This window comes from Pteronotus mesoamericanus, unplaced genomic scaffold (assembly GCF_021234165.1).
Source record: "Pteronotus mesoamericanus isolate MK-2021 breed Mesoamerican mustached bat unplaced genomic scaffold, CSHL_Meso_final contig_214, whole genome shotgun sequence".
NCBI lineage: Eukaryota > Metazoa > Chordata > Mammalia > Chiroptera > Mormoopidae > Pteronotus > Pteronotus mesoamericanus.
The window spans coordinates 1,052,090-1,077,990 of record NW_026555089.1 but is presented as its reverse complement, the minus strand read 5'-3'; the positions used below and the strand labels follow the sequence as shown (position 1 = coordinate 1,077,990).

At 65.1% G+C, this 25,901-nt stretch overlaps 1 protein-coding gene across 2 annotated transcripts in view; it reads right to left on the bottom strand.

Moving 5' to 3' along the window:
* The window catches only part of KCNQ1 (potassium voltage-gated channel subfamily Q member 1), a 245,779-nt gene that overhangs the window by 116,414 nt on the left and 103,464 nt on the right, over positions 1-25,901 (bottom strand). For both annotated transcript variants that reach the window (XM_054570737.1, XM_054570739.1), the window contains exon 11: positions 21,829-21,949. In XM_054570737.1, the coding sequence (XP_054426712.1) occupies positions 21,829-21,949 (121 nt within the window). The remainder of the gene's footprint in view (positions 1-21,828; positions 21,950-25,901) is intronic.

Below are 25,901 nucleotides of genomic sequence, written 5' to 3'. Positions count from 1 at the left end.
CCTGAGGCTCCTTTGTAAAGGAAGGGGAGACCCCAGGCTGTTTCCAGGGTCCCAGGACCCGGCGGCTGCTCCCATGCTGCCCCCGCTCCCGGCCCCTGGGACCCTGCTTTGCCGCAGTGGGGTGGGGGGCAGCCCTTTCAGGGCCGGTGCCTGTGGGGGGGGCGGACAGTCACTCCAGGAGCGCGGTGCCCCTCCGCTGCGCGGCACCTTCACACGATCACAGTCACGTTTAACTTCATTTAACCCTCCGAACGCCCCGAAGGCAGAGAGGCGCCGCCCACACACGTGCAGCCGCCGCGAAGAGCCGCCGGGCCGCACAGGCCCGCCTGAGGCCCCGGGCACAGACAGGCCGGCTGAGCCCTGTCCCTTCGGGGACCAGCCGTCACGGCCTCTGCCGGCCCCCGCCAGGCCCCCCGTCCCAACGTGGACGCGAGAACGTCGTCAGTCCTGCGGGAGGACAGGCAGGGCCGGTGTGCGGAGGCGCACAGGACTTCTCAGGCCGTGCTGGGCCCGGGCCCCTCACTGCCGGGGAGGCGGCTGGGTTCGCGCAGGGCCGGGGCCCCCTGGGAGAGCCAACCGAGGGCCACCTCCCCTAGGCGTCACCTCCCTTCCCGCACTGGCTGCTCCAGAGCCAAGTGCTCCCCGCAGTCCCTCGTGGGCACGAGGGCCTGTGCCCAGCCTGGGCGCGAGGCCGGCCGCCCCGGCAGCCACTCCCCGGGCCTCAGGCCCCGCTGCCCCTCTTTGTGCGGCCAGGGCCACCGGCCACTGTCTGGTTCGTGTTCTGTTCCCGACATGCCTGTGTGTCTGAGGACCCAGGAGACACCGCTCGTTCACCGGCTCGCCCTTCACTCTCTCCCTCCTGGGCGGCCGCGGCGCGTGCACGGGGGCTGTCAGACAGGGTGCCCCCGGGAGCTCCAGGCTGGTAGACAAGGCTGGGGAGCAGGGCTCTGAGGGGGCACGTTTGGGGACACAGCTGCTGGCAGGGGCCAGGCCCCTGTGAGGCTGAGCAACAGGGGGGTTCTCAGACCCTTTCCACCCCAGGGCGCCAGACTCGGGAGGAAGGCTGGTGCCGGGGAGGCAGTGCAGAGAGCAGGCAGGGCCGCCCCTCCCCCACTCTACTCATTTCCCAGGGGGAGGCTTCTTCCACCTCCTGGGGCCCCTCTTCCCAAGGCCACCAAAGAGGCCTCAAGTTCAAAGAGGGGTGCGCCCCCAGAGTGGCACTGAGTTGAGGGTGGGAGATTATCCGGGCAGGGGAACATCCCCCAGGGCTGACTTCAAAGCGGAGCTGCCTCGCTCCGCAGGCGGGGCTGTTTGAACATTAAACGGGGAGGGGCGGCCTCCCCAGTCACCTGTGCCTCCCTGCGTCTCTCCTCAGGGTCTCAAAGGCCTTCCTGTGCAGGCAGGTGGGGGCCCGCGCCCTGCTCCCCGGCGGGCGGGAGCCACTCCGTCCGGGGGCGGGGGGGGCCTTGGGGGGAAATGACTGCCCCCCGAAGCCCTGCAGGCAGCACCAGCACCTCGGGTCTCCAGGGTCCCACCCTGGGCCCGGCGCCCCTGGTCACCCCGCTTTCTCGCTCTCCTGGAGATCTGAGCTGCCCCACAACCCAGGCAGGATGCGGTGCCCCTGCCCCGCTGAGCGCGCAGCCCGTGGCTGCTGGCCACCTCCCTGCCTGGGCCCCTCTCACGGGCAGGCCCCTGTGGGTGCGGCCGGACAGCAGCTCCAGGCCACCCAGCCTGCACCCGAGCCCTCACGCAGGCGAGGTGCGTGTCGCCTAGCAGGCCCCCTGACCTCTCGCACACCTCGTTGTCCTCACCTGTGAACTGACATTAAAACCAGCGGACACCTCCTGGGGTGCTGGGCGGGTTGAAGGGACCGCTTAGGCCCCGGGGTGCAGCAGAGTGCCTGCCTCGTCAGCAGCGGGGGTGGTTGCGGGACCCCCCAGAGCGCCCGGAGCCCTGGCTCGCTCGTGCGGGCCTGCAGGCCGCTGACGCCCTGTGTAGAAGGCGGCGCATGGCAGCCACTGGGGAGCCCTTGAGAAGCCCCCAGACGCGAGCGAGAGGCCCCTCCCTGGAAGCTGTGTTGGGACCTGCTCAGGTCGTCCTGAGGCCTCAGTTTCCTCCTCTAGACGGCGGCTTGTCACGGTGCCTCCCTCCCGACAGGCAGTCCAGGCGGGAGAGCCCCCGGCCCCACCTTCCCGCCCTCGGAGTGCTCCGCCGAGGCTGGGGTTTTTCCACCCGGCCTCCTTCCCCACCCGACCTGTGGGGCCCCCACCTGACCCCGGCGTACCCAGGCTCCGGCGCACGGATGCACCGCAGCCAAGCGCAGCCGGGTGAGCGTGTGTGCGCCCGAGACCGAGGGTGCTGGCCCCTCCCTCGCACAGGAGACATCAAAGGGAAGCAGGAAGCCACGGGCCCGCTGACCCCAGCAGGCGGGAGGAGTGCGGTGTCACGGCTCAGCCTGGGGCCCGACTGCCGGGGATTTTCCGTAGCACCAGGATTTCCGCAGGACACCCCTGCTCCGGCCTTTGCGGCTCCTTGGGAACCAGGGCTGGGCCGGGCTGGATGGGGGGCCGGGCTGGGCGGCTCAGGGGGCCCAGAGGCCCATCTTCAGTGTCCCCCACGCCCTGCTGCCGTGTGGCCCAGGTGCAGCAGACGCGGCCCCGGGCTCTGCGACCCAGCTGGGGGAAAGGCGCAGGCTTTGCAGAGGGCCTGGGGACACCGGGGACAGGAGCCCGCCTCTGCACTGGGGTAGGGGCGGGGGGCCAGGGCCACAGAGGAGGCTGTGTCGGGTGTGTCAGGGAGAGGACCACGCGGAGGACAGTCCCGGGCCGTGGGTTCCCGGGATGTCCCTCCCGAGCACGTGGTGGCAGCCCCGTGCAGGCAGGGTCAGCCGCAGGCCTGCGTATGAGAGCTCCTCCCTCAGCCCGAAGCCGCCGGGCCTGGAGCCCGGCCCTCCCGAGGGCAGTGCATGGGCTGAGTTCTACTTGTTGTCCGCCACTCGGAACCATGTCCTCCCACAGCTGGGGCTGCTGGGCCTGGGCCTGGCCCCGTCCTCACCTCCCTTCACCAGGAGGAAGTGTCCGGCCCGCCCTGGGCTGGCTCACACGCACTGGCCCTCTGGCCAGAGGGAACCGTGCCTGCGTCCCTTCAGTGGTTCTGGGGCTGCGGGAGTGGAGGGCGTGTCCTGAGCGGGCCCGTTACACAGCGGGAAGGCGCCGCTGGTCCCCGCTGAGCTGAGAACGGCTGGGCAGGACATCCCCACCTCGAGCACCTTTTTGCCATCCACACGGGTCCTGTTTGGTCCAGCAGCCACGCTCCCTGCGGCCCAGAGCCTGACCTGGGAGCAGGCCCGCTCCCGTGTGCGGAAGGCGCCGGCGGGCAGGCTCCTGGTGCGCTGGGAACATGCTGCCCGGAGCTGCGAGCTGTTTGTTTGCAAAGGGGGCTCTGCCCGGGGCGGGGGTGGTGTCTGTCACTGGGAGTTGCTTTAAAACAGTCATGGAAGCTTGGCTCGCCGGGCTCTGGGGGTCCAGGTCTCTTGGTCAGAGGCCGAGGTGACCACAGCCCCCGATAGGCTGAGTGAGTGCGGGCCCTGTCTGGGCGCTGGGGTGTGGCCCACGCCCCCGTCCCCGCCCCCCGCCGCCCAGCAGCACTGCTGGGTGCGGACCTGTGCCCCGTGCACCACAGACTGAGGGCCACACAGCCAGGCGGGGCGGGGGCGGGGCTGGGGCTGTGTTCCCAGGAGGGCCTAGAAAACCCTGCCGGGAGGGGGTGAGACAGGGCGAAGACCCCCACGAGGCCGCCCACTCGGACTTGCTAGGGGCTGGCCCTGCACTGTCTGTGCTCTCCCACCTCCCAGATAGATAGATGGGCGAGAGCCAGAGGGGGCCACAGGGGGCCAGAGTACAGGCCCCGCGCCGCTGGCTCTCTGGGGGGCGGGCCGGGGCCGGACTGTGCCGCCTTGCGCTTGACACCCAGTGGCTGCTGGGGGAGTGACCGGGGCTCGCGGAGGCTCTTGCGCAGGGAGCAGGGCCTGGGGCCTGGTGGAGACAGGCCCGGCCCACTCGGCCCCGGGGCCCTTTCCTTGGGCAGGCCTGAGAGAGCCGGAGCGCCGGAGGCAGCAGCTTCCCTCACGGGTCCAGACCCCAGAACCCAAAGCCCAAAACCCACCTGGGCCTCTCAAATCCCACTGGTGTGTGGGCTTGCCCCACATGGTGTGGTGCCGACCCGCCTCGCGTCCGTGGGCCCTAGTTGTTCTTGGGGGTGCCCCACTGTGTGGGGGCTGGAGTCCCACGCCGCGGCGTGAACAACTTGCTGGTGTGGCCCGTCAGGCCGGAGGCACACTCGGCTCCCGGGGACCCCGAGGCTTCCCCCTTCAGACGCCTCTCGGTGTGGGAGGAGGCCTGCCGACACCCGTCCAGCACCCTCCAGTGGTGTCCCAGCCACTGTAAGAGGCCCAAGGGGTCCCGCCCCAGAGGGCCCCGCCAGGCCTGGCCGTCGGACTGTCTGTGTCAGCAGGAGGCCCCTCGCCCCAGCATCTGCAGTCCTCACAGGTGGACCCGAGAGACACACCTTTCACGTCCATGGAACGCGAGCACCCAAGAGGCAGGATGGGGGGAGGGGGGAGGGGGAGGCAGAGCTTTGAAAATGGAAGCCGCGGCATGGCTCACTCGGTCACATGGTGCAAACACCGCAAACGCGCTGTGCGGACTGGGGGTGTGAACCTGCTTTGCGGAAGATCTTTGCAAAACGTAAGCTGTGTCTCAGGGCTCCTGGAGGGGGGCGAGCGTGGGCTGCCCCAGCGGGAGGCACCCCCAGCCTCTGCCGGGCCAGGCAGCTTGCAAGAGCGGCGGGGAGGCAGCGCCTTCCCTGTCCTCCTGGGCAGGTGGGTGTCCCCCCCGCTGGCCACCTGCTTCCAGCCGGGCAGTCCAGCCTGCTCACCTAGGAGAGCTTAGCCTCAGGTTCGGTGCCAGAGATGAGGGACATTCGTCCCTGCCAGGAAGGTGCTTCAGGGACATGGAGAAATCAGTCTAACACTTGACAGTACGAAAGGGGGAAGAGAAGAGAGGTCAGCCAGAAAGTTCTGGAACGTAGTCTGCGTATGAAAGGAGCATGTTTACAAATAGCCGAGAACGCTGCTGGGGAGCTGCGGGTCTTCGGGGATGAGCCCGCGCCCCTGGAGCTGGTGTGGCGCCAGCAGCAGGCCTTCGGGCCTCGTGCATGCGCCCGGGCCATGCGCGGGCAAAACCGTGGAGGCGGAGCGGGGCGGCTCACCCCGGCTGCTTCAACCCCGCCTTGGTGAAGGGGGTCCCGCCAGAGAAGGTACCAGGCGCAGGCATGGATGGACGGCCGGCCGGCCCGGCCCGACCCGGCCCGCCTGGAGCGCACGGGTCCCCCAGGCGCCGTCCTGGCTAAGGAGCTGTTTGTTCCAAGCGAGGCCTTGATAAAGGGGGAGGGCGAAGGTAGCTGGGGGTGACTGAGGAGAGGCAGGGTTGCCAGGGAAATGCTTCTAAAAGGAAAGAAACAAAAGGCGGTAATCGGGTTTTGTCTGACTAGGAAAAACATCGTGGAGAGTGTCCCTTTGGCCATCTTTTGTGTTTACGATGTGGAAGAGAGGCGACGTGAGTGTGGGGCCAGCGGAGGGAGGGGGCGCACGAAGCTGCTGTGTGAGGCGAGGTCGGGACCTGGGGGCCCGAAGGGGCAGAGGCGGGTGCGGCCCAGGGGGGGGGGCTCCCCAGGAGTGCTGGGAGGGAAAGGTGCGGGGGGTGGAGGGGGCGGGGCGGAGGGGTCCTGCTGGGAGTGAGCTGGCACCTCAGGGCGGCCGGACGCCTAGTCCCAGGGGCCGTATCCAGGGGCCTGCGCTTCTCAGTCCTGTTCTGCGTTAGAGATCCCTGCTTCGCCTCAGCGGATCGCGAAGTTTACTCTGAGCTAAGCTCTACGTTTTAACGCGTAGGAGAACCACCCCTGACGGAATCACAGGTCAGTGCTACTTTTCTCCGACTGGCTGGAGCCCGGACAGGGCTCCGCAGACGGTGCCGACGGGCAGAGAGCGGCCCGGCCTCAGGCACAGAAAGGCTGGCCCGCGGATTCGGCGCCGTTGCCTCCAGTTCCCCCGCCCGCAGCGCGCAAGCCCTCTGTGGGGGCCATGAATTGGGTGCCGACCCGTCTCCCTGCCTCCTGAGCTGGGGGGCTCACCCCGTGAGCAGGAGAATGTGAAGGCCCCGGGTTTTCGTGCGAGCGGGAGTCTCGCTGTGAGGAAGCCGGAGGCGCCTTCCTCCGGGGAGGGCAGAGTGAGGGCCGGCCAGCGGGGCAGGCCCCCAGGCACGGCCCCCGCGCACGCAGGCCTCAGGGCCTCCCCGGGAAAGCCTCAGTTTCTCGATGGACAGAAACCGAACCGGTCCCTACACACAAGACCCCCAGGGGATCGTCAAAGTCACCGCGTTTGATTTTCCTGTTTTTCTAAAACGGCAACAGAAGGGAGTGGGCGTCAAGGGGACGGAGCCTCCGTGAGTGGAGACACCTGGTAGGCTCTGCACTCCAACTGCCAAGGCCTGGCCAGGGGGCGCGTGAGCCCGGGGCGAGCGGGGGGATGGGCCCCCGGGAGCTCCTCCGCGCTCAGGGGCCACCGCTGGGTCCTGCCCCCCGTGGGCCTGCACGCACATCCCCCCTCGCTCGCTTGTGCCTTTACTCAGTCACTCCTCTGACGTTCCCGGAGCAGCCCTGACGGGCTCCACAGGGATTAAACCCTGAGGACAACCGCCCGAACAAAGCAGCCAGCCCCCGCCCTCCGAGCCTAGCGCCATGGCAGGAAACAGCCCATAAACCCCTCACCACAAATAAACACACAGTTACACACAGAGAAGGGGAGGGGAGGCCCGGGTGCTCCGGGGCCTGGTCAGGCTTGGAGGCAGCTGCCGGGAGGCTCGGGCACTTCGGCACTGACCCGCGGGGGAAGCCGGCCCCGTGTGGGGGCCAGGGCTGAGGCTGGGGCTGGGGGACAGTTCGGCCTGTTTAAAATACTAGGAGGCTATTTGCGGAGCTGCGGTGGCTTCATACGACCCACTGTCCAGGGTCACGATTAGCCTGGTGACCTTGCCTAGACTTAACCTTTCAAACCCCAGACGGGTTCTGTATGGAACAGAAGTGGTCCCAGTGCTGTGTTGAAGCTGCCGTGACGGGAGAATCTGCGAGATGCGCGTAAAGCGCTCAGCGCGGGGCCCTGTGAAGGGGCGACGCACGGGCTGCATTGCCCTCCGATCACCCCGTAGCCCAGCGCTGCGTGCGGGGCTGGCGTGTTTGCGCCTCAGCCCCCGGCGGTGGCACGGCGCCCCCTCGGGAATCCTGGGGGCCTGCGGCGTGCGGACCGTGGGACCAGCGCCGCCGAGGGAGCCGGGGCCGCCCGCCCAGCGCCTCCTGCCCCGCCAGGGCCCACGTGGCTGTGCTGGCTTCCCTGCACGGAGGGATGGGGACGCGCCGGGCGGGCGCGGGCACCCGCCCCTCCACCGGCCTCCCGGGTCCTGCCCCGAATCGTCTTCTAGGTCCCTTCAGCTCCTGTGGCCTGAACCCTTGCCGCAGTCACCCTTGGGGGAGCACGTGGGCGTGCCAGGCTGGAGCTGCCCTTGGCCCTCCTTTGCTTGGGGGGTGCACGTGCGGGTGGGTGGGGGGTCCGCAGCTAGGAACCTCCGGAGCAGCAAAGGCAAGCTCCTGCCAGGCTTCACGGGCGGCTTCACCGGGCCCCATTTCCCACCGAGGGTGCCTGGGGCCGAGGTCTGCGGATCCCGCCCCTCCGCAGAGCTGCCACGGGGTCCCCATGCTGGGTCTGCAGTCACCCCGCCTCGGGAGCCGTCCCCTCCATGGGGCACGCAGGGGCTTCGAGACGAGGAGGGTCACGGAGGGATGGGCCCGGGGGGCGAGGTGAGTCCGGGAGACCATGCGCCCCGGCCGCTCCCGGCGGCGTCTGGACCTTCGCCCCCTCCAGCGGGCAGCCCACCTGCTTGCGCCTGCCGTGCTCTTCATTGGCCGTTAACGGCGCAGGAAGAGCCTTGCTCTGGACCCCAGTAGCATTCAGAGCCAGAATCACGGTACACGGGTTTCCTCACGAGGAGGAAATCCTGCTGTCTGTGACAACACGGATGAACGTGGAGGACAGTGACATAAGCCAGACCCCGAAGGACACGTACTGTGCGCGATACCACTTGGAGGAGGAATCGGAAATAGTCGAAATCACAGACGGCGCTGAACGGTGCCTGCTGGACGGCCTCGCTGCCGCGGGAGGAGCGTGTCTGCGATTGCGGCGCTTCAGAGGTGCTACGAGGGTGGGTCCTAAGTGTGCTTATAATATAATATAAATGATAAAGAGGCGAGAGAAGGCTTTTGGAGGCCACAGAGACGCTTATGGGCAAGACTGCCGTGACGTTCTGAGGGGTGTGGACGCCTCTCCAAAGGCACGTCACGCTGCGTACGTTCGTTATGCATAGATTTCGTATGCTGGTCACGCTGCGATAAAGGGACTTTAAAACAAATTAAAAACAACGTTTTTCACAGGAGCTTTTTTTTTTTTTTTTTAAAGTATCTATTTTAAAACAATCACATCCTCACGGAAATCTGCCAAGCTCTTTCTGAAGCCAGAATTCCGCTGATGTCCAAATCTGACAAGGTGAACGCACTTAAAGAACATGCCCCGGTCTCATCGCGCGCAGGCAGGCAAAATATCCCGAAGAAAATACAACAGTGACTTGGGTCGCTCGGCCCAATCTCAAAGGTCCTGTTCTGTACGATCCCGTTTCTAGATCATTGTTATAATGATAAAACCCGAGAAACGCAGGACGGATCAGTGTTTGCCAGGGGCTTGGGACAGGGTGGGACAGCAGGGAGCGAGTGTGGCCGGCCAGGGGCCACACAGGGGTCCCCGAGGTGGGCGCAGCTCCCCCAAGTCTGTGTCCGCACCCTGGCCTTGGCCTGGGCTGGCAGGCGGCACTGCTAGGGAAACTGGGCACAGAACACGTGGGATGGTACTGCTTACAACCGCACATCAATCTATACTTATCTTCAAATGAAAAGTTTAATTTAAAAAATGATCTCCAAATACAAAAATCAATAGGCCTCCAAAAAACTCTCCATAATGAATTTTAAAATGTACAAAATCTCATAAACTAGGAGCTAAAAAGTATCAAGGGATATTGCGGCTAATAACACACACATCAAGGCAGCTATTTTTTGTAAAAAAAAAAAAAACCCCAAAATTTAAAAAAAAAGACCATTTAATCTAAATCGATTGCCATTCCAATACAGAATACCCACGGAATACAGATGGTCACACATGCGCTTTTTTTAAAGCTGCCAGGCTGAGCCTGACGTTGACGGGGGAAAACAGGCTTGTTCGCAGGCCCCGTGAGTTCCGGGGGCAGCCGCCTCCGCAGCTCCTCGGCGGGTGTGGCTCCTGCGCCCAGAAGGCGGCGGGTTTCACAGACCGCCCGCTGTCCTGGGTGGCTTGATGAGCACGCGAGGTCTTTTTCTGAAGCAGATCCTTCAAGCCCCCGCCCCCGCCCTGGGGCCCTGTCAGGCACGCACCGTGGGAGGGACAGCCGGACCACGGGGGAGGTTAGCGCCACACGCACTCTGCCAGCGCTGCCCCCCGCCCCCAGCGCTCTGGCTCACTGTCCCCGCTTTACGGACAGGGAGACCGGTGCGGGGTTAGGCGATGTGCCCGAGGCCCAGCGCTGTTGGCGCGGCCCTCGGGCGGCAGGGCCTGCGCGCGGGGGCTTCCGTTTTGGTGGTTGGCCTCGGCAGGGCTGGCCACCTGCTGTGGATGCCATCTCTCATTGCAGAATTGTCCTCCTCTGATGCGGCTTCTTTCCTCGCTGCCTCTCTGTTGACCCACAGCCCCCGGGCCTCCTGCTCCCCGACATCTCAGCAGTCCCCACGGGGACTCGGTCCCAAACATGCCACATCCCTGTCCAACTTAAGAGCTCATCCTGTGCCTACATCTGAAGAGCGTCCAGGTCTGAGGCCAGGCTATGGGTCCCCACGCTGTCTGATGTGCAGCTTCCTCTGATGACTCGTAAGGAACACAGCTGAGGGGACCCCAAGCAAAGTCCCGACGCCGGAGGCCCCATAGTGGGGCCCATCCGCCACGCAGAAGACAGCCCAGAAGTGGACACTCTATCTGAGCGTCTGAAATGCGGTGACGGGGGCCATTTAAAGCGGGCAAACGACAGTGTACTTGTCTCGGGACCCGTGAGACACAGAGAGTAAAGTGGGTTTACTGACTCCTCAGACCCAAGTGAAGACGGAGCGCTGTTGAAATATAGAACAGAAGTAAAACTGGCAGAAGAGAACCTGGGAGAATTATTCAAACAATCTCAGAATGAAAGTTTTTTCGAAATTCAAGACGAGGATCCCACATCACAAAAGATTGTCACAGTTGACCGTGTCAAAAATGTCTAAGTCCTCCCAGCAGAAAAATACTATAGAAGCAGCTCAAAACCAAAGCAAAGCAGAGATAAAACATTTTCAACACATGACACAGTTCCCACAGATCTGTAAGAAGAGGTATTTAAAAAATTAAGGGTATGGAGAGGTGGTTCACCAAAAAAGAAAAACAAATGCTTTTAATTCTTTGACAAGATAAAAATCGCACTTGCAACGCAAGAGACGCCAAAACTCCAGCACGCCCTCGGCCATCTACCTCAAGGATGCAGGCAGATGAGGGCCGCGGCGCCGGGCGGGCGCAGCCTTCAGGTGGCACCGTCCCCCCGCCCCCGGCGTGGACGGATGCCTCCCTGGGAACCGGAGGAAGCGGGTCTCCTGAAGGGGGGCCACTCACAGTGGAGACCAGAGTATCACGCAAGGGGCTGGATTGGGAAGTCACTTTGAAAAACAGTGCTAGTTAAGGAAGTAAGAGGAACCAACATAAAATCAGTTGCTACAACTGTAGGGGTCCACTCGCTTTAGAGGAAAATAAACGCAGGGTTCCCAGGGACTGCGGTGGGGAGCCCAGCGGGGTACCCTTCCCGCCCACGGGGTGCGGGAGTTTGGCAGCAGGTCCGCAGAGAGGGTTTTCAGGGAGGGCAGGGCTTTGTGGCTGGTGGGGCAGGGGGGCCCTCACCTTTGATTTCATTCGCCTGCCTTTGAAATGCTTATCTAGGCGCCGGCCGCGGCTGTCTCTTCAGTTGATAACAGGTTTAGCTCGGCCTAATCTCCTAATCTCTGTTCAAGAGACCCTTCAGTTTCACTTAAGTTCAGGAAACCTCCTATGGGGGCAAGATTTATGATTTTTTTCTAAGTGATTTACTTCGTACTGTCCTGGTTTGCTGGGGGGGCAGCCCAGGAAGAGGCGCAGCCGATGGGGACCGGGCAGGGCTGACGCGGTGGGAGGAACAGCCGTGGGCAGCGGGCGGGCGGGCGGCGCTCAGGGCCGATTTCAGAGCCGGGCTGTCCATCAGCGACCGAGCGAGTGGGCGACGGCTGCCGTTGGCCGCCCGGGAGGCCCCCCGACAGAGGGCTTGGCTGGTTCCCTACACCACGGCCCAGGGAAGGCGCTGCGGCTGCTAATGAGGACGAGATGCACCAGGGCCGTCACAGAGACCCATCTCCCCAGCACACAGGCTGCTTCTCCGGGGACAGTGACCCCGTGCGGAGCAGGCGCCTTGCAGCACGAGCCTGCGGACACAGGGCACAGCGCGTCGGCCTGGGCTCCTTCCCTGGCAGATGCCCCGGGGAGCTTCCCGCCGCTGGCCCTGCCCACGCGCAGGGCCCTCGCGGGCGGCCCCTCTCCACGCCCCTTGATGGAAAGCTGGCTGGCGGACGCCCAGCGTCACGTCCCTCAGCCTTCTCACAGCTTTCCCGTCCTGCCCCCTGCGTGGCTTCCCCAGGCGGCCCGTGTCCCTGTGGTCACCAAGCGTGGGAACAGTGCCAGAAGGACGAGGCTGCCGGGAGCCCTGCCCGTCCGGGGGGAAGCTGAGCTCTCGCTCGCCCGTGTGCACGCGGGACGGGGCAGTGGCAGCCCCCTCGGATGTCCTGCCCGTCCTCCCCCAGAGGTGGCTCGACAGCTGAGAGGTCTGGCACACCCCCTACGCGACGTCCAAAAGGGCAAACTCAATGAGCGTGTCCCCTCAAAGGAGGCACCTCTCGGCACACACGCAGACACTCGTGCACAGAAACGGCTCCGGAAAACTGCAGTGGGAAACGGTGAGGCAGCAGCGACCTTTAGGGAAGGAAGCTCAGGAACCAGGGCTCGGGGTGGGGACGGCCTGGTCGTCTCCCTGCCTTCCCGCCCTATCGGTTCCCTTCCGCACCCGGGACGTGCTCGCCTGCGCGCGGAGGCTGCCTTATTATTTTTCAGCACATCTGCGTGCGCACAGGGCGTCGTGCAGCGGAGCAGGCGCGGCCTGCCCCGCGGGGCTGGGGTGGCGGCTGCTGCCGCTGGGGCTCTGGTTCTTGTCACTCCCAGGGGCAGGGGCTGTGCCGGCACAAAGAGCTTTTTGACAGGGAGAGGCCGAGCCGGAGCGAGAGCAGGCCCTGGGCAGGCTCCCAGGGAGGGCCCCCCTTCCCCCCGTGGGAAGGGGCGCCCTCCACCCATCCGCAGGCCCGCAAGGTTCTCCTAGGAAGTGAAACGCTGCGTGTGCTCGGTGCGTACAGAACGGGGAGAGGAGCGGCTGTGAAGGAAGTGAACGCGCGGCACGTTCTGATGGCTGTGCGTCGTTCAACATCCGCGTTTTCATGTGGCTCTTTTCCATTTCCAGGCAGCCTTTGACTCTGATCAAGGCGGCAGTGGCCGCACAACGGGTGTGTCGGCGGCCCTGCCTGTGCGAATCCAAATATTTCCTAGCACACACGCACGCTTTAAACTCTTGCGTTTCAGCTGCAACTCGGACCCCGTTCTACGCCCGTGCTTCCTTTCGCCAAAACTCTGCTCAGGGGAGGAGAGAGTTCTCTGCTCTGTTGAAACGTGGCGCTTGCGGCTCCGGAGCTGGGGGGCCCTGGGTTTTCTGGGGGAAGTGACACACTGTTGACCTAGGAGGGGCCCCGCTGCCATGGGGCTGGCGACCCACCGGAGAACGGGCCCGTACCCGGCCTCTCCGGGGGCCCTGCCCCGGGCATCCCAGTCCCCCGCCTGGGCACAGCGGGCGGCCTGGATGGACAGGCTGCTGGCCGAGCAGCAGGGCGGGAAGAAGCCGGCCGTGCGCCCGCCACTGAGAGGAAACGGAGAGGAACGGCCCCGGCCGGCCCAGAAGCCGGGCCTGGAAAAACTCCGCCGCTGGAGCGAACACAAAGGACTTTTCAGACCCTGCGGCCAAGGTGCCCAGTGAGCAGGTTTTTTTTCTTTTACAGCTATTAGGGTGACAAGCCTTTCCAAAGGCCAGCAGTTGGCGAGGGTTTCCAGGAAGCTGGTCTGGCACCAGGCTGGGATTGGAGCGACTTTAACGAGTTAACTTCAGAAGGAAGAATCATCAGGAAAAGTTTAAGGTTCAACAAACTTTTTGAATTATTTTGCAAAAAAGTTCTGGCTTTCAAATTCAAAGGCATGTTTTGCCGGGACTCTTGAAGCCAGAGCCTGTTTCAAAGGCGGCGCGGCCTGCACGTTTCCGACCCCTTCGCTCCGGGTAGCCGCCGGAACGCCTCGGGGCGGGCCCGCCAAGTGCCATCCAGTGCCGGGAAACACCCGTCCCCGGGCCCGTGTCATCACACGCCCGCCACCCGTGCGCCCCCGCCCGCCGCCCCGTGGCCACGGGCACACGTGCGCACACAGGCACACACGCACGCACACCCCTTCCCCAGGCAGGAAGCCGCGCTCTGCCAAGAGCGCATGGAATTCAGATCTCCAGAAGGTGCCCTTGGCCTCCGGCTCGACAGCCGCGCGCTGAAGAAAGGTCCTAGTGTGTGTACCGGGGGCCTAGCGGGAGGGGCCTCCGTCTCTGCTCACGTCTATCTGGGCCCCAAGAAAACCCACAACGCGCCGCGCTCCCTTCAGCCACACCCGCCTCAGCACATTCCTTCCCTTCCTGAGCCCACACTGGGTGGCCCCGCGAACCAGCTTCCACACCTCCCTCCCCGGCAGCAGGGAGACCTAGGCCAGGCCCTCGCGGGGCTGCCAGCGAGTCCAGATGAGGGGCCGCGCCCCAGGCCCGAGGCGGCCGGAACTCCCCCCAGGCCCTGGCCCACCACCCACGGCCTCCCCCCACCTACGGGGAAGTCGGAGCCCCCGCCCCCTGGCAGGCAGGCCCCAGGCCTGAGCTCACTGCAGGAAGTCCCTCTTCCCCTCCGCCCTCTAGCCCCCTCTCGCTCCCTCGCTGCTGCGGAGCCGCCGCGGCCCCTCCCCACTGCGGGTGCCCACGGCCCAGCCGGAAGGACGACCTCCCGCCCCCGCCCCGCAGCCCAGGCCCTTGAGCCTGGGGGCCCTGCATCCCCGGGGGTTAAACATTCACAGGCCCGGTCAGCACGACGCCTCTGCACCCGGCTGGTTGCACGCTGCTTCCCTCCGCCCAGTCGTCACGGCGCCGCACCTGCATGGCCGGCGGCAACAGGCGGGGCGAGGGTCCCCGCGGAGGCCCCCGCCGGTGAGGCCTGTGATTCAGGCGGGGGCCCGAGGCCACTGCCCAGGCACAGGGCGCCCTCCGGACCGGGCTAGGCTGCCGCCCCTCTGAGAGCCCTCTGTTTCCTCCCGAGGGCGTTGCAAGGCCCCCTCAGGGGCGACAGTGGCCCGTCCCAGCTCTTCTGTGCACAAGGGGAGTGACCACTGGGCGCTGAGGGCCTACCAAGGACGTGAGCTGAATGTCTCGGCCGACGGCAGCCTCCCCGCTTCCCGGCGCGAGGCGTACGTGTGATGGGGGCTCAGTGGGCGCCCCGGGCGCCGGCGCGCGAGCACTGCTGCCACGTTCGGGCCGCTCCCTGCTGGTGCCTCCATCCCTTGCCACACAAGGGCCTGGAGGGGACGGGACATGCGGCCCACCCGGCTCCTCGCTCTGCTCCAAGGGGGCGCCCTTCTCACCAGGGGCAGCCACTGTGACGGGGGCAGATGGCGGGACACGCTGGGGCCCCCCGACCGCCCTGGGACGTGGCCCTCTGGCGACTTCTTCCCCGGAGAGGGGAGTGGCGGGCGCCGGGCCTCCCGCACGCCACGGGAGCCGAACCGCCCTGGGCCCCTGCCCCGGCCCCGGGCTGCCTGGGCGGTGGCCCTGCGCCATCCCTGCCTCCAGCCTGTCCTGAGACCTGCGGCTCTTGGGACTCTGGGTTCCTCTTGTTACGGACGACACCTGGTACCAACGCACTGTGACCCCATCTGTCACCCATGGGAGCCTGTGCTCTGGCAGTGTCAGAAGCGCTGGGGCCAAGTAAGGGGTGGCCTCCCAGGGTCTCCCATCACAGGGTGCCGTTTCACACGGCTCAGCATGCACTTGCCCGAATCAGGCTCATGGCCGGGCCCCGGCCCCATCGCAGGGGCTCACGCCAGCTCCGGAAACACGTCCCAGGACCTCCGAGAGCACACGCAGGCACGGGGCGTGCCCGGTGACCCCCGGCAGGACGGAAGCATCCACGCTGGCCAGGAGTCTCTGGCAGGGCGTGTCCCAGGCTTGGTGCACATGAATAGCCGTTGACAAGGAATGACTCCCAGACAAGGCGTGTGTGACCACAGCGCTGAAGACCGCAGGCACGGGCGGGAGACGGAGGGGGACTGGAGTGAACGCGGGGGGCCTCGGGCCGCAGTTGCACGGACGCGGGTGAAGCGGTGAAGGTGTCTGCTCTCCCCATGCACGCGGGGCTGGAGAGCCGGCCACACGGAGGCCACGCAGCCGGCTGCGGGCGGGAGAGCTGCCCGGAGCCTGGGTGACCAGCCATCGAGAACAAGTACCGAAGTGCAGCAAGGACGAGGCAGGACCTTGGCAGGAAAAGCACCACTCAAGCCTGACCGGCTGAGCCGCATCGGGCCCAGAAATGGCCACGTGCAGACGGTGGGCTGCTTAGGCCGGGCAGCGGCAGCACACGGCAGAGAGACGGCGGCCCCTTGGGCAAAGGGGGAAGAGCGCGCCTCGGCCCGGGCCTCGCTGGGACGCAGCAGTTGTTCAGGTGCACTGTGGGCCAGCGCGCGCAGCAGGCGGGCTGGCAGCACAGGAAGAACCGGCACGTCTTCGTGACCGTGCGGCCCATGCGCTGCCCCGGCGGGCACGGGCCGCACAGCCCTGCGAGGGGGCGTTGGATTGGCAGGACCCCGAGAAAGCCCGGACCCTCTGCTTATCGCAAGGCACCGGGAGGGAAGGCGGAGTGCGGCCTGCGGCGGGGAGGTGCCGCTGACCGGAGGGGAGGTGGATGCACTTTGGACAGACTCACATCCAGGATCCACAGAGGCAGAAAGGACTGCGTGTCAGTAGGAAAAGACAACACCGCGCGACCGGGCAGAAGACGTGGGCATCTTACAAAGGACAACACCGAGCCAGACGACCACACGGAAAGGGGCTCACGCATTCGCCGTCGCTGCCCGTTACAAGCCACACTGACGCCTCCAGACGCCCGCCGTGTGGCCGGAAAGGAAACTCGGGAAGGGCCGCGCGTGGGAGAGAGTGGACAGGAGCAGCTGGAGGCTGGTGCTGCTGCCGGGAGGGACCCGGGCACACCCGCCTCCGGACAGCCCGGCAGCATTTGCCGGAAGTAACCGCGCCCGCCCGACGCTCCAGCGGCGCCACGCCGGGGCACGTGCTCACCCGGCGCCTGCGTGGGATACTCTCAGCACGAACGGCGGCGACCCCGCACCAGCGGACAGTGCAGGGGACAGACCGAGAGTGGCCATCTGCGTGGTGGCGTGCCAGCCGGCCAGGAGGGCGTGAAGCCGCCTCGGGTTGCTGGGCGCCAGACAGGGGTTGCCTCCGGGCGTCGGAGACCAGAGTGGGAACACAAGGGCTTTCTGGGAGGCTGTGTCGCCTCCCTGGATACTGGTCGCACGGGTTCCAGAGGTGCGAACGCCTCCCACTGGAGGCCCGAGACCCGTGTGCTCATCCACGCGTGTGCGGCTCTCCGCTCGACAAGGTGAAAATGATGGGGAACCCAGGCCGGTCCTCGGGGTCCTCGTGGTCCTCGCCCGAGCTGTGCGCCCCAGGCCTCTCTTCCCTTCCGGTGCAGGACGAGCCTGCGCAGGTCCCCCCCCCCAGAACTGTCCCCACAGCGACAGCGCAGCGCGTGCGCTCGTTCTGCCCCCAGCTGCCTCTAGGGGGGGTGGGCCCCTCTCCCGCGTCCCTCGGTGCTGCCCTCCCGGCTCCAGGCGGCCTGGTCGGGGACCCGCACGGGCCGAGGGCCGAGCATGCACGCGGCCTCCCTGCTCTCCCGCGTGCGGCCTGCTATCCAGACAGCGACACGCTGTCCCGGGCAGCCGCGCCCCGCGTCACCCTCGCGTGCTTCTGGGGACCGAGCAACACTCCCCAAGGTTGGGGGCCGCCCGCAGCTGGACCGGGCCGGCTGGGAGCCAGCTCAAGGGCACCCCATTCCCAGTCCCGTCTCTTTCCCACCAGCCATTCTGCCTCGCTTTTAATTCAATTAGAACATGTAATCCCCGCCTGCCCGCCCCCCAGTGCATTTCAGACATGGGCTTGGGCCTGGCCTGGGCTGTGAGGCTCTGACGGGGAGCCTGTGACTCACGCAGCCCCGCACCCGCCTCCCCCCCCGGGGCTGCCTTGGCACCCCGCACGGACGGAGGTGGTCTGAGCTCCGAAGGACACGGGACACCAGTCTGGAAAGACAAACTGGTCTCATCTGTTCCTGGCAAGCCCCCGCCCCGTCCCCCTGCACGCTGGCCCTGGAGCGGCCTCTCCGTCCGTTCCCTCCACAGTTTGCGGGCAAGAAACAAAGCAAGGATTCCGCGGGGGGCCCGGGGGGTGGGGGGTGGGGTGTGCGGTGTGCCTGTGCGTGTGAGGGAGCGGGCCGTTGTAGGGCCTCCTTGTCGCCGAACTGCCCCAGGCAAGCCGGCCCCATTGGAAGGGCCAGGCCGCAGGTCCGTGGAGCTGAGCGCGGGGCCGAGCCGCGCGACATTTGCCCCCATTTCCAGGAGGCGCGGACGGGGCCGGGCCTGGCCTCCCCGACAAATGCAGAATTCAGGAGACGTTACAGCGATGTGGACACGAGCCAGGCCACAGCGGCCTCGCTGGGAACGGGGAACTGGAACGTTCTGGCGTGAGATTCTGCAGGGTCCGGGAGAAAGTTGAAGACATGGAAATTCTAATTAACACACGCGGGGCTGGTTTTGCTCAAGGATCTCCACGCTGTCATGTCGCAGGAGGCCTGTGAGCACGTGTTCACCAGCGGTGCTCACGGTCACCTGGCGCGGGCCGTTCCCCCGAAGGGTCCCGGCCTTCCGAGGCCCTGCCTTGGTGCTGCACAGTCTCTGCAGAGCGGGACAGGGGGACTAGTCAACACCAGCTGCATCGCAGGGGCCCAGAGACCGTGTCTCCTGGGGAACCCCTCGGGGACGCCGCGCGCTGCTGCGCCCGCAACGGGCTGGGCCTCACCCCGGCTGCCTTGGGTATCTGCGTGCCAGGGCGCACGGGGGCTGCAGGCTGGGCCTCACCCCGGCTGCCTTGGGTATCTGCGTGCCAGGGCGCACGGGGGCTGCAGGCTGGGCCTCACCCCGGCTGCCTTGGGTATCTGCGTGCCAGGGCGCACGGGGGCTGCAGGCTGGGCCTGGACAGTGGGCAGCTGCGGGGAGGACGTCCCACAGGGGCGGCCGCCTCCCCGGGCGGCCGCGAGCAGGGTCCCCGAGCCGCACCGGCACATGCCCCCTGGCCCCCCCCGCCGAGGTCGCTCCTGACTCCATGGCCCCGGGCCCTGCGTGCCAGCCCCGGGGTCTGAAGGCCTTGCTTCCCTCTCCTCCGGGGGGCCGGCGCTCCTGTCTGCGCTGCGGTGGGAGAAGTTCTGACCCCCGGCTCAGGGTGCCGGGTGCGGGGGCGGAGAGGGGCCAGCCATGCCCTGCTCCCCGGAAGCTGAGGGTCCCGGCCCCGTGCTAACAGCTTGGGTTGCTCAGGGCCTCGAGAGTGGGAGGAACACACGCTGCCTGAGCGGCTGAGGCGAGGGCGAGCGTGGACGTGACTAGGGCGTGACAGATGGCACTGAGGGTAAGGCAAGGGGCACACACAGGGTGGCCCTCCCCTCCCACCGTCCCGCCCGTGACCCTGGAGGGTGGGGCAGGAGGCTGCGCATGGGGAGGACCCCAGCACTGTCTGCGGCTTGTGCTGGGGTGCAGGGCTCCCTCCTTGGGGAGCAGGCAGGGGCACCCCTGTCCCCATGCCGTGGCCTCCTGCCCTGTCCCTGCCTCATATTTGTCCTGTGGCAGCCCTGCAGGAAGGCTCTGAGCGGCGGACGCGGGGCCTGCCTATGGCGCTCGGGTGGCTAACGCCGCTCTGTCTCCTCATCCCCCTGAACCCCAGCTCCTCGCTGACCGCTGGGCCCCCGCCCCTTGCTCCGCTGAAGGCCGGGGGCCCTGGAAAGGGGGGCCTCTCCCAGCCCCAGGGACCTTCCCGTAATCACGGCTGCGGTGACCTCACCTCCCTGGGGCCCTTCGGGCGGGGAGAGCTCGAGATGGAAACAAAATGTGTCTTTATTTATGCTTTTAATTTGAATTCTGGAACTAGCCCAACGTGGTAATACATTTAACATCAGTAACATGCTGAAGAAAAATAGATCTGTTTCTCAGTAACCCCCTCCCGCCCACTCCGCCCCCTGCGAGACCCCGTGTGCATCCCTGTCCCTCACGCAGTGGGCATGCGCCATCCCCGGGGCACGGGGCACGGGGCTGGGGTGCCTGGGAGCTGCGACTGTCCCTGAGCAGCTGGAGCCGCGTCTCCCGAGGGGCGTCGACCCCCAGGCTGGCGGTGCGGGGGGTCGGGGGCGAGGACGCGGCCCCGGTGTGGGCGCGCTGGCCTGTCCCCCGGCTCCCGGCCAGCGGCCTCGGGGGACGGAGGTTCCGAGGCCCCTGCGCCCCCTTCCACGCTCCGCACCAGGGCTCCGGCGAAGACGGGCGCCCTGACCATGAAGGACTCGGGCGCGCAGAGCCCGGCCCTCGCGGCCCCAACCTGACCGCAGTGTCTCGCGGTGGCCCCTCCGCGTAAACCTTGGCCTCCTCGCGCCCAGCCCGCGCGGCCGACCCCAGACCGGGCGCCACGCCCGGCTCCCTCCTGCCTCCCAGCGGGCCCACCTCGTGCCGCTGCTCCCGAACGGGCCGGTGCTGCCAGACGCCTCGTGGGTTATCGGGGCAGGATGGGAGCCAGGGCCCAGGCGGCGCCGCACGGGCGTCCCGCCGGCCGGCCCCAGGGCGGCCCTCCGGCCCCCGGCAGGCCGGAGGGCTGCGCGCGCTGCTCGTCGGGCGGCCGCTCCTGAAGACGGGATGGGAGGCGGCCGTGGGTCCTGACCGACCGCCTGGCGCCAGGACAGGGCCCTCACCTGAGGGGGCGGCTGCAGGCCACCTCCGTCCCACCTCCGTCCCCGGTCTCCTACCACCCGCGCTCTGGGCCCGCATGAGGCCTGACTGCCCAGCTCAGTGGACGGGGCGGCGGCCCCCGCACGGGCCTCCGGGAGTCGGGCCACCGCTGAGAGCGGAGTAGTCACCCCAACGGGGCTGAGGAGGTCTGGGGGTCTCCTAGCAGCTCCTGGTCCTGACAGGCGCTTGGCTGTCCCCTGCGAGCAGGCCCCTCACGCGCGCCATGCACACCTTTGGCCACGGAGCGCCGGCGCACTCCCAGGTCTGAGCCGCTGTGCGGAGTGGCTCTGCCCTCGCCCAGGGGCCTGCGCCGGCCCCGCCTGCGACGCTCAGGACGCGGCCACGCCCCTGCTCTCACCCCGTCGCCGAGCCAGCCTGGCGGGCGTCCCTGGCATGTGCCCGGAGGGCAGAACCCTGTTCCCAGGTCGGGCCCAACAGCTTTTTCCAGCGCCGGGTCCGCAAGAACGCACTGCCCTGCCTCCCAGTGACCTGGCCTGTGGGCACGGGCCCCACGTGCGCCCCCGCCGGCTTCCCTGTGGGCACAGTTCGGTGGCCGCCGGGTCCTTCTCCTTCTGCGTCCTGCCCTGAGACACCCCTTCTCCCCCGCTGGCCACCGAACTCGTCTGGCGCCGGTCCCCGCAAGGCCAAGACAGCGCAGGCCGCAGGCTGCAGGCCTTACCCAGCCGGGCACCCGCACGTCAGGACCACCTCGGCCACCGGGAGGGCGGCGGAGCTCACAGGTGACTCAGTGGGGCCGAGTGTGCCACTCTGACACGGAGGACTTCTCCGGGGAGCCCCTGCCTGAGGAGCCCCGACTCACACAGCCCGGGGGCGTCACGCGATGCCGGCCCCTGGGGACCGGCCTGCCGAGGCCGTGACGGGTGGGGAGGGCCGGCCTGCGTCCCAGGCCAGCTGTGCCTTGGGGGCGGGCCAACGGGAAGGTGTAGAAAATCAGCCATTTCCTCCACCTGAAGGAGCCCCTGAGGACAGCCGGCAACTGGCAGGCACACCCGGCATCTGCCCCGGGGCCTTGGCCGGGGTCCCGCGGGGAGGTGCTCAAGCACAAAGTCGGCTCTTTTTGGGGGAGCGGAGGAGGGGTGAGGGGAGAGAAAACAATCTTCTCAGACGCTCGAGGCACGAAAACAAGTGGAAAATGATCAGTCTGGTTTTCCGTAAGTCAAAACAGGAGGATCATGTTCCCCGACGTGGCGGGAAATGCCCCTGCGCTCCCCCCGCCGGGTGCCCGGACGCCGGGGCCAGGCCCTGGTGGCCGGCAGCCCCGGGGTGCCGGGGACGGTGGCCCCGGGCGCGGAGGCAGCGACTGGGAGCCCCACGCCGCCCACCCCCACGGCTCGCCACCGGCCGGCAGCGGCACTCACTGCGACACGTGGGTGATCGGGGCCAGCAGCGTCTCCCCCTCGAGATCCAGGTCCTCGGCAAAGCTGTTGGTCCTCATGAAGCGCATGGGGCTCACGTCCAGCAGCGTGGGGCTCCTCTTCACTGCGGGGAAGGGGCACGAGCCCACGTTAGGCCTCTGTGGAAGGTGGCAGCCCAAGGGGCTCAGCGCCCTCAGGGCTGGCCCGCCACACGCACCCCAGTCCGTCCCCCGGCGCAGGACAGACCGCCCCGAGCCTGCCCACGGGCAGACGAGTGCGCCACTGGGCGGGGAGCAGAGACTGTGCACAGAGCCTCAGCACCGAGGGTAGGGGGTGCCTAAGGCGGCCCCTGCGTGCCTGAGGCCTCTGCGGCCGAGGGCCGCGGGCCGGTGACGCGTTGCTGCCTTCCCAGGATGGTGGGGCTCCTGCCTGCAGGGGTGGGACCACCGGGGGTGGGGGAGGGCCAGCCGCAGAGCTCCTGGCCTCTCAGGCCAAGGTGCCCCGTCCGCCCCCTGTCCCCCAGGGGAGACGCAGGGACCGCCTGAGCAAGCTGCGGGCAGGCTCCTAGGCCCCCTGTCGGGGACCTTGCTCAGGGCAGGCAGAGGACACCTCCCAGCCTCCCAGTGTTGTTGGGACTCACTGGTTTTCTTTAACATTTTTACTGTAAAGGAATCAAGTCCTCGTGATAAAAAGTCAGCTGATTCACGGAGGCCCTCGTCTCCCGAGGTCGTCAGTGCCAACCACCAGTCGGGCCCTGGCCTGTCCTTCTCAGCCCATCAGAGCGGCCGACACCGGGCGGGACTGGCTGTCGTGCGCATGACTGTTCGGTCCTTGTTCCTCTGTAACCTGTGTGTCTCGTTTTTCTACAGGTGCGTAGACGCGGACCGGTCTCATTTTAGTGGCCACACAGAAGGCTGTAGCTTAGGCCAGCCACTGTGGACCCCGGCACTCGGTGTGGGATGGACGTTCAGGCACTGTCAGCGTGAAGCCACCGCAGAGAAACCAGCGTGCCAGCCGGACCCAGGAAAGCCTGCTGGCCTGGGGCAGGGGACGGGGCGCTCCCTCAGTCACCGGAGTATCTGTTGCTGCGTTGCTCTTTCTAGAAGTCGTGGCAGTTCGGGCCCTGCCCACGGCGCGAGCCCACCCCACACCCACCCCGAGCCTCTGCGGCCCACCCCACGCAGAGGCCGCCGGTGCTGCGCTTCCTACGGCACCGACCAGCTTCAGCGGCTCCGAGGCCGTTTGGGTTTCCCACGGAATCAGCTGTTCGTATCCTTTGCACATTTTTGCTCCCATTTTAGAAATTTTTTATTTTGGGTTGGCCAGAAGTTCGTTGAGTTTTTTCCCTGTAAAATACGACATTTTTCATTTTCACCAATAACTTCGATGTGGGTGTCTTGAGTACGTCAACTCTCTCCCATGTGGCAGAAACGACTGTTCTCAGTCTGATCGCTACCAGCTCCTGCCCGGCCGTGGGGCATCGTCCAGCGTGGAAGTCACAAACCACTGTGGACGTGTTAGATCGCTCACAGCACCTTCTCAGTGTGCTGCACAATTTTTTTTTTTTTTTTGCATTTCAGTTGTGTTTTTACCTTCCTTGAAATAATAAAGCGTATATGCCAAAAACGTTGTATATTTTCTTCCCTCTTCAATATTAAAATGGCCACACAAAAAATTCACCAGTTTTGTTTTTTAAAAACGTATGGTGATACAACTGTCACAATACAATCTAACAAAATTGTTTCAAATGAAGTTTAAGACAACTGAGGGCTCACTGAAGCTGGCTTATGGAAAAAGACCAAATGAACTTTTGGCCAACTCGATATATGTATTAGAAATACCAACCTTTCATAATATGAGGCACAGATATATCTTTCCCTAGCCTATCTTTGGTGTTTTAATTATGTTTGGTTTTTAATCATAGAAAAATGTTTTTAAAATAGTATACCTGTCTTTTGCTTTTCGAAAAATGTCTTTCCACCCCAAAGTCATGCAACGGTCTCTGTCCTAAACCTACTGGTAATTTAGATGTTTGAATGTGTGTAAATTTTACTCTTAACATTTACACCTGACATTTGGAAGATCACTACTCAGCAAATGGAAATATAAAAGGTGTTGTATACATCTTCCCAAAAAACTAAAGTCAAACATAGAACGTGACGTTTCTCGAAGGAAACCTGGGAGAAGATCTCTGGCCCTTGGATTTGGCAAGGAGTTTTGGACTGTGACACTGGAAGCCCAGTCTGTGACAGGGAAAAGTATTGAAACATTGGAGTTTCTCCAAATTAAAAAAACCACAGGCTTGGAGACAATGTTGACACATCACCTATCTGGCCAAGGCCTTCCACCCGGCGTATGTAAAGACCTCTCGCAGTTGGACAGCGCACAACCAACCTGATTTACAACATGGATTACAAATAAACACACAAGATGCTTTTGTTCAGCCAACATCAGTAGTTATTGGGAACGCAATTTAAATCCACAACGAGCTACCACTACACCCGTATTAGAACGGCTAAAATTTGTAGATGTCCGTTGTGGCTATTTGGGGAAAAGCCCTAGAGCCTTACCTCTCACCTTCCAGAGGGAAAAGAAAACGTCGAGGCCCAGTAACGGCACGCGCTCCCGGGGATGGGGAGCATCTACAGCTCACAGGCCCGGCGGGAACGTGCCAGGGCGGCTGTGCGCGGCGCGGGGCCAGCGGGTCCTACCGCGTTCAGCACGCGCCCACTGCGTGCGCCGGTCCCTCCCTCGGATGTTACCCCGGTGAATGGGAAATCTACGCTCACAGAAGCCTGCTCATAAATGTGCACATAGCAGCTTTGCTCACAGTCCCCAGAGCCTGGGGACGACCACAGTATGCGCTTCGGTAGGTGACCAGTGGTGGCTCCACACAGCGGCTGCCACTCAGCCACCCAAAGGAATGACCGAACGATTCGTGCGGTAGCAGGGAGACTCGCGCATGCCTTTCCTTCGGCGGCGAAAGGAGCCCGCGGCGAAAGGCTACATATGAAATTGCATCTATGTGACGTTCGGGAGAAGGAAAAGCCAGGGGCATAAAACAGATCAGGGGCTGCTGGTGTTTAGGGGACGGGGTGTACTGGACTTCCAAAGGGTCCCACGAAGGAATTTCTTAGGGCTGCGGGCCCTTCCTGCACACTGCTGGGATGGTGGATTTGTGGCGCTTGCCAGAGCCTGAGAGCTGTACCTTCGCAAGAGTGGATTTTACCGCATGCAACTAAAAAGCGATCGCCCGGCCTGCTGCGGGACCCTGGGATGGAAAGCCAGCCGTGGCAGGTGAGCTCCGCGCTGCGGGTCTGTGGCGCAGCACCACATGGAAAGGGGAGGGGCTGGCCCACGGAGCCGCGGGAAACCGGGTTTGGACTGGGTGTGATGTAGCTGAAGTAAAAAGAAAAAGAAAAAGGGCAACTGAAATGGCAGGAGCTTGCTGAGTTTGTTCCTCACACATTCACTTGGGTCAGATAGCACACAAATGACCGATCGTGGCCGCTGGGCTCCTCACTGAGAGAGAAGAGGGCAGCCGGGGCGAGGGTCACGCGTGTGTGCGCCAAGCCCACAGCCGGGCGCGCAGGGCGCAATGCACAGGTAGCTCGCGGAGGGCACAGGCGTGGCCTCGGGCTGCGCTCATAGCTCCCCTCGCCGTCTGCCAGAGGCCCCAGGAGTGGGGGGGCGCCCCTGCAGCGGCAAGCACACCCTGCGCCGGAGTCCGGCTTCTAACCCCCACTCGTTCTCCATGAAAGGGGCCGGGCTCTTGGGCCAAACAGCGATTATCGGGGCCAGAGCAGGGACAAAATGAGCCAAGCCCGAGGCACTGTTGGGCACTAGACAGGAAGAAAAAGCTCAAAAGCAGAAGAGAATGAGGGCCCCCCACATAGATGCAGGAACGCACCCACGTGGCCGTTACAGCGAAGACCTAATCCAAGCAAGATTAGTCGTGGAAGTAGTAGGAGCCCAAGAAATTTTCCCGAGTCCATACCGCTGTCCATTAAAACATGAGTGGGGGGAGAGACAAGTCTTTGCACGGAAGAGCTTTAAGTAACACATGTGGACGGAGT